This window comes from Cyanistes caeruleus, chromosome 16, assembly GCF_971803275.1.
Source record: "Cyanistes caeruleus chromosome 16, bCyaCae1.hap1.1, whole genome shotgun sequence".
NCBI classification, from domain to species: domain Eukaryota; kingdom Metazoa; phylum Chordata; class Aves; order Passeriformes; family Paridae; genus Cyanistes; species Cyanistes caeruleus.
This window is the reverse complement of record NC_141716.1, coordinates 12,444,926-12,454,603: the sequence shown is the minus strand read 5'-3', so window position 1 is coordinate 12,454,603 and position 9,678 is coordinate 12,444,926. Positions and strand designations below refer to the sequence as shown.

The 9,678-nt window shown below is 62.0% G+C and overlaps 1 protein-coding gene across 1 annotated transcript; it reads left to right on the top strand.

The window, feature by feature from the left end:
• Positions 1-3,915: 3,915 nt before the first annotated feature.
• E2F1 (E2F transcription factor 1) lies at positions 3,916-8,282 on the top strand. The gene is made up of 7 exons (XM_086853039.1): positions 3,916-4,279; positions 4,913-5,003; positions 5,540-5,759; positions 6,125-6,277; positions 6,394-6,508; positions 6,613-6,817; positions 7,028-8,282. Exons 1-7 carry the CDS (start codon positions 4,085-4,087, stop codon positions 7,276-7,278), a joined length of 1,230 nt encoding a protein of 409 aa, XP_086709165.1. The 5' UTR covers positions 3,916-4,084; the 3' UTR covers positions 7,279-8,282.
• Positions 8,283-9,678: the final 1,396 nt, after the last annotated feature.

Genomic DNA, 9,678 nt, shown 5'->3' with positions numbered 1-9,678 from the left:
AGGGGTAAGGATGTCAGCTGCAGAAACAGATTGGGATGGCTGACACCCTGTTTTTTTTTGTTTTGTTTGTTTTTTTTAACATAACAAATAGAGAAAATAAGAATGCATATGGGTGGTTTTGCTGCCTCTTCCAAGCTAAAAGTTGAGAGGGAATGTGTTGTAGAGGTGACTGGTCTGGTGGTGGGGATGAAGCAATTGCTGAGACCAAACCTCCAGCTTTGTAGCTGTTGGAATGCTGGAGTGTCCAGCCTGGGCCCATGAGAAGCCAAATTAACTGCTCCAACCTGATGCCAGTCCTACCTTCAAGTGGTTTTTTTCTTTCTCCTCACAGAGTGTCATACTCTGAGCTCTTGTTCTGCTCCAGGTGAAGCTCTGGGTGACCTGTAGGTTTTGTTCTGACAAAAGCAAAAGTATTCCAACACTTGTGCTACGTTTTGGGTTCTCAGTGCCAGTGACCATGCTCTGAGTGCTGGGAAGTGAACCTGGAATGGCTGGAGACACTAAGGAGAGGTAGAGCCTGGCATATTCCCAAATCACCCCTGGGTAACCCCCCCAGGCTCCCCAGAAACACTTCAGCCTCTCCATTCTTCCATGGGGTTTGAGTGAAGGAAATGGAAGAGCCTTGTGGAATGGAGTGGCTTTTAGTGTTTGTGGTGCTTTAGCTCAGAGGATGAGAGCAGGCTGCCCTGGCTGGGTGTGAGGAGCAGAGCAGGAGGGGAGCGGGCTCTGTGCCCTCACTTCCACTGAGAGACACTGCATGATGTGAGCTTTAGAGACAGATGCCACCACAGGAGAGGAGGAGATTGCACTTGCTGAGTCTCTTGTGCCCAGCATCCAAAAGAAGAGCTGACCTGGTGTCCTGCGAGGAGAAGGGCTGTGTCATCCTCTGTAAAAGATGCAAGGGAACAGGCACTGCCTGGCTTTTGGGACTGGGATCTGAGAGGAGCCACCTAAAGCAGGGCTGCTCCCTTCTGCCACAGGCCAGCTTTAGACACTCAGTTTATGCTTCCAGAAAATCACCTTGGTTTGCACAGAACAACAGTGATGGCTCAGGTGGCAGAGGTAGGGGACTGTAGGGTCAGGGCAGCAGAACTGGGGGGGCTCTGGGCTGTCCCCAGCACAGGCAGACTGTGCCATGCTGCCAACTCACCATCCTGGGAGCAAATCAGTGAACTGGGAGCAGGAGCACTGGCAGGAGCCCCAGGGATGTCCTGTGCACATTCCCTGTGACAGCTCAGCACACTCCGTGTGGGAACTGCTGCGGTGACAGGGACAGTAAATGTGCTCTGGGACAGTAAATGTGCTCTGGGACACTCGGGAGCTGTCCTGTCGCGATCGAAGCCCTGTTGTGGCACCAAGTGTCTGAGCAGCCTTCCCGAGGCCCTGCAGGAGCGAGCGGGGCCTGCAGCCAGGATTTATCTGGGAGCAGCACCTGCCACACAGCTCATCTTGGGAGCAGGGCTGGGGGGAGGCTGCAGCTGTGCAGGAGACAGGATTCATCTGCTTCCCCTCATCCACATGCAAGGAAAGCCCCTGCCCGCCCTTCTCCCACCGCCGTTTGCCTTTTATTTGTCTCCAGGGCCTCCCGTTCTCGGGCCGCCGGCGCTGAAAGCCTTGGGGAAGTGTGAGCGCAGGCTCCGGGAGAGGGGCAGAGCTGCTCCCCCCGAATGAGCTCCTGCATGAATTAGGGGAGGGTGAATGAAGCCAGCCTTTGTGAGCCGAGCGGGAGCAGCTGGTGCAGCAGCTGTGTCCCAAACCCTGCCTCATCCCAGGAAGCGCCGGGCTGAGGCTCCCCAGGGATGGGCAGAGCCCCGGCAGCCATGCGCTGCCTTTTCCCCCCTCCCCAGATGGAAGAAGCATTAACTGTGTGCAAACATCTGGTCTAACTGTTGCTTATGCTTCGCAGTAATGATGATATTGCAGTGGAAGGGCTCTGGAGAGCGGGATCTGGAATATTAGAAGGGCTGAGTGTTAATTAACTGTATTAATTTCCTTTAAGCAAGGCAGCGTTTGTGTTTGCTCTCTGCTGATGAAGAAATGAGGCACAGCGAGTTGATTTGATTGGTCACGGACATGCACCATGTTACTGCCGTATTTAAGGATGGAGGGACCCAGGGAAAATCGCAGCCCTGCCCCGCGTTGGCTGTCCCCAGGGGAATTGCAGCCACTGCCGAAGTATCCAGCATAAAATCCTTTAAAGCCAGAAACCTGTTAGGCCGGCACAGGGACACTGCATGTCGGGATCTGCTCTGCAGCAGAGGAGTTAACTCATCCCTGCGAATGCCTCCTGCATCCCACGCACTTCTGGGAAAAAGAGCCCATCTCCAGCATCCCGGGCAGCTCAGGCCTGGCAGCGGGGCCGGGCCAGGAGCCAGCGCTGGCTCACAGCCCTGCCTGGCAGCAGCAGCGGGCTGGGGGCCACTCTGCTCGACCCCAGACCCCAGGGACACGTGGGGCAACTCATGGGGGAACACGGGTGGAACCCTGGGCTTGGCTCAGCAGGGGTTTGGATCAGACCCCACTTTCCTCATGAGCATCTGGGCCTTGTAAAAGGCCTAATCTTTATAATGCTTTTTTTTTTTTTTTTTAAGCAGGATGTACTTTTTTCCTTTTTAATTTTGCTTCCTTATGCAACAGAAGGTTACCAGTGTCCTGCAGGCAGGAGATACTGGCTCTGGGAGCCGCCTGTCCCGTGTCTCGTGGGTGGATTCGCATCTTTCTCAGTATATGGGGCCACTCCCGGCTCTGTCTGCTGTCCCTGTGTCCCTGCCCCTCCCCGGCCACACGAGCCCGCGGCCGCAGATAGCGCCTGCCACGGTCAAGTGCAGGCTGTGCTCCCGGCAGAGCTTTTCCTCTGCCCTGTAAAGGGTTATCAGCCAGTCCTGAAGGAGCTGCCGAGATCCGCAGCTGTTTGGTGTTTGGAAACACAGAACGCCGTGAATCATCCGCCAAACGGATGGAGCAGATTGCAGCATCCCGGTCCTTCCGTGCTCGCCGGACCCCTGGAGCAGCAGCTGAGCCTGAAGCCTCCAGACTTGCTCGACAGCCTCATCCATGGTCTCGGGGTGCTTTAAACAAGGCAGATGGACAAGCCTGAACTGATCCCTTCATCTTTTAGACAGAAATCCTGCCGACACCGCCCCACACTACAGGAGAGCCCCTGCCCCAGCACGCTGAGCACCCACTGATATCCCCCAAAGGCAAGGCATTGCTGCGGGGGATGCCACGGGCCTGGCCCACGCTGGGCTTGCTGTCACCCCCGGGGAAGGGAAACACAGTGGGGGCAGCCTGGGCCACCCCGCAGAGCCCAAAGCCGCCCTCTTCCCCACCAGTGCCACCCGTGGGAGGGTGGAGCCCGCAGGGCAGGGGAGCGATATGAACTTTGCTCGTGGGTGCGTGCCGCTGTCCTCCCGGGCCATCCGGAGCCGGGAGCAGCCGCGCCCGCAGCAGGAAGCCCATCACCCCGGCGGGGCTGAGTCCGGCCCGGGACCGGCTCTGCCTGAGGCTTGAAATCCCCAAGGGTGGGCAAACCGGGAACCGGGGCCGGTTCGGAGAGAGGAATCCGCGGCGGCACACAGGAGGGGGACACCGCCATGGGGGGCACAAACAGGGACACGGGAGGGGACACCCCCGGGGGGGGGACACAGAGCGCGCCGCACCCACGCGGCGCCCCCGCCGCGTCCCCGAGCTGCGCTCCCATTGGCCGCCGCCCCGGCGCGCCGCCGCTGATTGGCCGCCTGTCAGCGCGGCCCCCGTCCGCCAATGGCCGCGCGGCACCGCCCGCCGCCCCGCGCGCCGCGGCCAATGGCAGCGCGTCCTCGCCTCCCCGCCGCGGCGGGCGCAGCCAATGGGCGGCCGGCGGGGCGGCTCGCGCCGCTTTTCGCGGCAAAAAGGATTTGGCGCGCAAAGGCGCGCGGGGCCGGCGCGCCGAACAATCCGGCGGCGGGCGCGGAGCGGAGCCGAGCGGAGCCGGATCCGGAGCTGGAGCGCGGCGGCCCCGCGCCCGTCCATGGGCCGCGCCCCTGTCCGCGCCCTGCCCGCCGCGCCGCCCGCCGCACCGGCGGCACCGGCTGCCATGTGAGCCATGGCGGCGGCGGGCGGCGCGGCGGGGCTGGCGGCGCTGCTTGGCAGCGCCTCCCCGCACCTCCTGATCGTCTCCGCCGCCGCCGAGGAGCCCTCGGGCGGCGGCCACCCCGATTCCGACCTCCTGCTCTTCGCCACGCCGCAGCCCGCCCGCCCCGGCGCCGCGCCCAGACGGCCCGCGCTGGGCCGCCCGCCGGTAACCCCCGCGAGTGGGATGGGGAGGGGGCGGGGGCCCCGAGGACCGGCGGGGCCGGGCCGTGTTTCGGGCTGTGCAGTATTGGGCCTCGTCGAACCGGCCGTGTACCGAAGGGGCCGTGTACCCGATCGGGCTGTACAATGGGCCCGGCTGGATACCGGGCCGTGCGGTGTAGCGAGCCGTGCCACACCGAGCCGGGCTGTACAGCGAGCCGTGCCGGACACGGCTCCATGCCGGGCCGTGCCGCTCCGTGCTGTGCCATATGCCGTGCCCTGCTCCGTGCCAGCCCGTGCCCGGTGCCCCCGGCCGTGCCAGGCTGTACGGCCGGGCCGTGCCACGCAGCACCTGCCGGGCCGGCCCTGCCCCGCCGCCGCTCCGGAAGCCGGGCCGTGCTTTGCCTCCCCACCCACGGCCCACGCCGGCTTTGGGGCGCTCCCCGCTGCGTGGCCGGGCCCCCGCGGCTGGGACAGCCCCCCATCCCCGCGGGTGTGTGTGACAGCTCCTGTCAACCCCCTCCTGCCGGGATCTGGGGTGTCTGTACCCCACAGTGCTGTGGGGGGTTCCTCACAGAAACCCTCCATCATAGTGGGGCCCTGGGGGTGGCTGTCCCTCTGCTGACCCCATCCCTTGCAGGTCAAGAGGAAGCTGAACTTGGAGACGGATCACCAGTACATAGCGGAGAGTTTGCCAGTGAGCCGGGGCAAGGCCAGGAACCCTGCTAAAGGTATCAGCTCCACTCCCCCTGGCCCCTCTTTGCCAGAGCAGAGGTCCAGCAGCCCCTCTCTGCTCCCTGGTAGGTTTTTGCAGTCCCTTTGTGTCGGTCTGGATGGGCTGTCCCTGGGGCTGGCCTGTTTCTGTCCTGCACTCCCTGCTGTACCCTGTGCTGGTGCCATGGCTGTCCTGCTGGGCACCTCACTGGCTCAGTCCCTCCCTGTGGGATGGAGCTGTAGGTGCCAGCATGGTGTCAGTGCAGTGTCCCAGGTGGATCTGCTGTTATCTCCCCCCTGAGCCCTGCCTGGCACTCAGTGTCTCAGTCACAGCTGTGATCACAACGGAGCACAGGTGCCACAGCCTGTGCCAGCTGCTGCCTCTTACAGGGGCTTTGGGCAGCTCACCCCATTGCCCTGAGAAAACAGGTTGGGTTTGGGGTGCCTGTCCTGGTCTACAAGGCACCTGCAAGCGTGGCAGTTTTGTCACCTTTCAGCTTCAGCTCTGGGTTTCCCCTGTGGCTAAATGACACTTGTCCTCCATGTCTGGCAGGGGCAAAGTCTCCTGGAGAGAAATCCCGCTATGAAACCTCCCTGAACCTCACCACCAAGCGCTTCCTGGAGCTGCTGAGCCAGTCCCCAGATGGTGTGGTGGATCTCAACTGGGCGGCTGAGGTCCTGAAGGTGCAGAAGAGGCGCATCTACGACATCACCAATGTCCTGGAGGGCATACAGCTCATCACCAAGAAGTCCAAGAACCACATCCAGTGGCTGTATGTCCCCTGGCCCATGGGGCTGTGTCTGGCTGTACCCTGGGGAGGGGGAGGGTCTTACTTGGGTGAAGAATTTCAGGGCAAGGTCACCAGAGCTTCTGCTGCAAGCCAAGTGGTGGCCCCCTTTGGGAAGGGCTGTGCTCAATGGCACCAGGCTCCTGAGCAGCGTTGGTATCACCTGCGAGTCCCCCTGGGGCTCCCCAAGTCATGCAGGGGAGTGGGAGGCTGCATCCAGCCTCGGAGAGCGATCTGCTGCAAAATCCCTGCGGGTCTGGTTCCCTGGGTGTGGGGTGGGATGTGGCCTGGCCTCGGTGAGGCAGAGGAAGCTGTGGGGGTTGGCTGCTGATGGGCACGGTGCTCCCCAGGGGCAGCCAGGCCACGGTGGGAGCGCCAGGCCAGCACCGGCTGCTGGAGAAGGAGCTGCGGGAGCTGCAGGCGGCCGAGCGGCAGCTGGATGACCTCATCCAGATGTGCACGGTGCAGCTGCGCCTGCTCACCGAGGACCCCGCCAACCAGCAATATCCTTTGGTTCTGGGGTGGGGCTGGCTGGGTGGTGGCTGTGGTTGAGCCTCGGTGTCACAGGCAGGCTGTTTCTCAGCCCACATCCCCACATCCCTTCCTTGACCCGCCCCACCGCAGCCTATGTGACCTGCCAGGACCTCCGCAGCATTGTGGACCCCGCGGAGCAAATGGTGATGGTTATCAAAGCTCCCCCTGAGACCCAGCTGCAGGTCTCAGATGCAGCAGAGGTGAGTTGGGGTCAGGCTCTGCTCCTCTTCTGCCCCGCCTGAGCAGCCCCCCGTGCCCTGGGCATCCTTGTGCCACCTTGTCTCACTCCTGTCCCCTTCCCCAGGCGTTCCAGGTCTCCTTGCGAAGCACTCAGGGCCCCATTGACGTGTTCCTCTGCCCCGAGGACAGCTCGGGGGTCTGCAGCCCCGTCAAGAGCCCCTTCAAAGCCCCTGCAGAGGACTCTTCTCCCAGCCATTCACAGCCCAGAGCCTCCCTGCTCCTGCATCCCGCCCAGGATGTGAACATGCCGCTGCTGCCCGGAGAGCAAGGTGGGGCTGGGGACACAGGGAGCTGGTGGGATGTCACGGTGGCTCTCATCAGCCCCTCTGCTGTTGGCACAAGCAAAGAGCTGGCATGATGCTTGGGCACCCCAGCAAGGCAGGGAGGGGGGAAGGCAGGATCTCCATAGCCAAAAAAGCTTTTTTGAGGGTTTATTGGGAGATTATTATGGGATTTACAGCTGCTCTTCACCCCCACAGAAGCGCTGCTGCCAGGGCCGAGTGTGCTGCCTGGCAAGAGCCCGGAGGAGGAGGTGAGCCTGTCTCCACTGGCCTCCATGGACATCCTGCTGGAGCAGAGCAGGGAGGACTTGGCGGGTTTCTTGGCCGATGAGTTCATCAATCTGTCGCCGCCGCAGGCGCAGGACTATCACTTTGGGCTGGAGGAGGGCGAGGGCATCAGCGAGCTCTTCGACTGCAACTTTGGGGACTTCACCCCCTTGGACTTCTGAAGCTGTGCCCGCCCTGGTGCTTGGGGGAGCTGCCAGGGGAGGGGGCAGCCCTGGCAGGGCGGGCAGGGCAGGGCAGGGCAGCCCCTCAGGCTCCAGCGCCCGCCTGAGCCTCCCCCATCCCTTTTTGCAATATTTTCTCCTTATCCCTCCATCCCCCCCAGCCTGGTGGGGGCCGATGGCATCCTCAGCTCCAGCCCCACAAGGAGGGTGCCAGGGTGGGGTTCCCATCTTGGGAGACCCCCCCCACAGGGCCCTGATCAGGGGAAACTGCCCAGGGCAGAGCCTCTGCCCCCCAGGAGCCCATTCCAGAGCTTTAAGCAGTCCTGTGTATAGATTAATGATTTGATTAATTTATTATTGTCCCCTGGGGACAGCGTTTCATTTCCATGGGGGTTTGGGGGGGCTGTACAGCTGAGGGGGTGCTGAGAGTTTTTGTTGTGCTGGGAGGGGGTGGTGGAGGTGTGGGGGGTGCTGGGCCAGGGCTGTCCCCCTGCGTGGGGGCTGCCCACAGCCTGGCTGAGCGTGGGGTATTTATTTATTATTTATGGCGTGTGGAGCTCTCCCAGGACATGGAGGGAGCAGGAGGACAGTGCTGGAGGGACCCAGAGGGTGCCACCAGGGTCTAACCAGCACATCCTGGCTTTGCTTGTGTCCAAAATGGGGCTGGCAAGGCCATGGCTGTGGCAGGTGGCTGCAGGAGCGGGGATGGGGCTGGTGGCCCTGGGACCATGTGCGTGTCCCCTGGGGGCACAGAGGTGTCCAGGGGAGCGTCTCTGCAGGTGAGCACCCAACGCTGTCTCCAGGCTTTCCTTCCCCTCCCTGTGCAGCCATTCAGCCCTTTGGCTCTGGCTCCCCATCCCCAGGCCACGGGGGCTGGGAGAGGAGGGGAGGGGGGTCCTGGGGTCCCCTGGGCTGAGCTGGAGACGCACTTTGACTTTCACTGCCATTTAACAAGCTTGTGTTCCTCTGAGCTTTGTGTTCAATAAAGGTTTCTACTGACTGTCCTTTGGCTGTGCTCAGGTGCCTGGGGGTGTGAGGGGTGGTGGGGACCTCAGCTGAGAAACCAAGAGGTTTGGGCTTATTTTGTGGTCTGTTTTCTGCTTTGAATTTGAAATACACGACCGGGTATGTCTGTCCCTGAGGTGACAAGAGGTGCTTGGGTGGTCCTTGGTCCCACACAGGGTGGGATCTGGGGCTGATCCTGCCCTCCCTGCTCCTCCAAAGAGGCTGTGCTGCAGGAGGATGGGGTGATGGGTCTGGATGGGGTTTGCTTTCCTTTCAGCAGTCCCTGTCCCTCACTTGGCTCCTCTCCTGCCTGGTCTCTTACCTGCCTTCCCCCAGTTTTGGGGCAGTGTTTTCCTGGCTGTGGCTGCAGCTTGTGGCCATTGTGAAGACACTCCATCCACTGAGTTCCCACTGTCCCCTGTTCACCCCAGCTCTTGGTGCTGCCTCAAGGCACCTGCTGGCACCAGTTTCTGGCCCAAAGTTTGATGTCCCTGTGTCCTTGCTCTCTGGGGAGACACTGCCAGCCCTGACTCTGGTGTGCCTCTGCAGCACACCAGGACTGAGGGACACTGGGGACCCCAGGGAGGGATTCTTGCAGGTGCCAGGACAGTCAGGATGGGGCTCAGCAGGGCCATGGCCACTGCCCCAGTGGCAGCCAGGGGTGTGCTACTTCCTGCCCGTGTTTGTGCACTTTCTGCCCTCCTCCTGCCCAGCCTCCTGCCTGGTTTTCTTTTAAACAGCTTGATAAATATTTCACCCTGACCGTGTTGTGTAAACTCACCCTGCTCCTGCAGCAGCAGGGAATGGGATCCCAGGCTCAGGACAGGCTGCTGGTGGGTGCTGGGTGGCACACAGAGCTCATCACCACTGCCTGGCCTCCTCCTGCACCCTGTTCCCACCCCCGAGGCAGTGCCTGGCTGGCTGTGCTGCCCCTGCATTGCTCTTGCAGCTGGACACGTGGGGATGGCAGTGTGCAGGTGTGGGGTGCCAAACCCCACGGCTCAGCTCATACCATTCCCTCTCCCAGCTTTCCCAGCCCTCCAAAGCAGGGCAGCAGGGCCAGGCAGGGCCCAGCAGGGCAGTGGCACACACAGGCTGCCATGGGTGAGCCCTGTGCCTGGGTGGGAAGAGCTGGGGCTTGTCACACTCTCACCCCTTCAAATGGGGCTTTTTCAGCCAATGATGCTGGAACAATATTCCTGCTGCTGTGATCCATGGGATTCCTGCCCCACAGAGGCAGGGCACGCACCAGGTGGGAGGGCACACACCCAGCTCCCTGCCTGCCGTGTCCCCCACTGCAGGGTTGGTGTTTGTCACCTGAGGCAGGTGCTGGAGGTTTTATGAGTGCCCAGCCATATGCCAACTCCTCCTCATCCATCCCTCCTCCTCTGCTCT

Excerpts from the sequence above, each read along its gene's own strand:
- E2F1 (XM_086853039.1), top strand. The coding sequence starts at position 4,085 with ATGGCGGCGGCGGGCGGCGCGGCGGGGCTGGCGGCGCTGCTTGGCAGC. Across the intron at positions 4,280-4,912 it reads CCGCGCTGGGCCGCCCGCCG|GTCAAGAGGAAGCTGAACTT; the intron begins GTAACCCCCGCG and ends CATCCCTTGCAG. Across the intron at positions 6,818-7,027 it reads GCTGCTGCCCGGAGAGCAAG|AAGCGCTGCTGCCAGGGCCG; the intron begins GTGGGGCTGGGG and ends TCACCCCCACAG.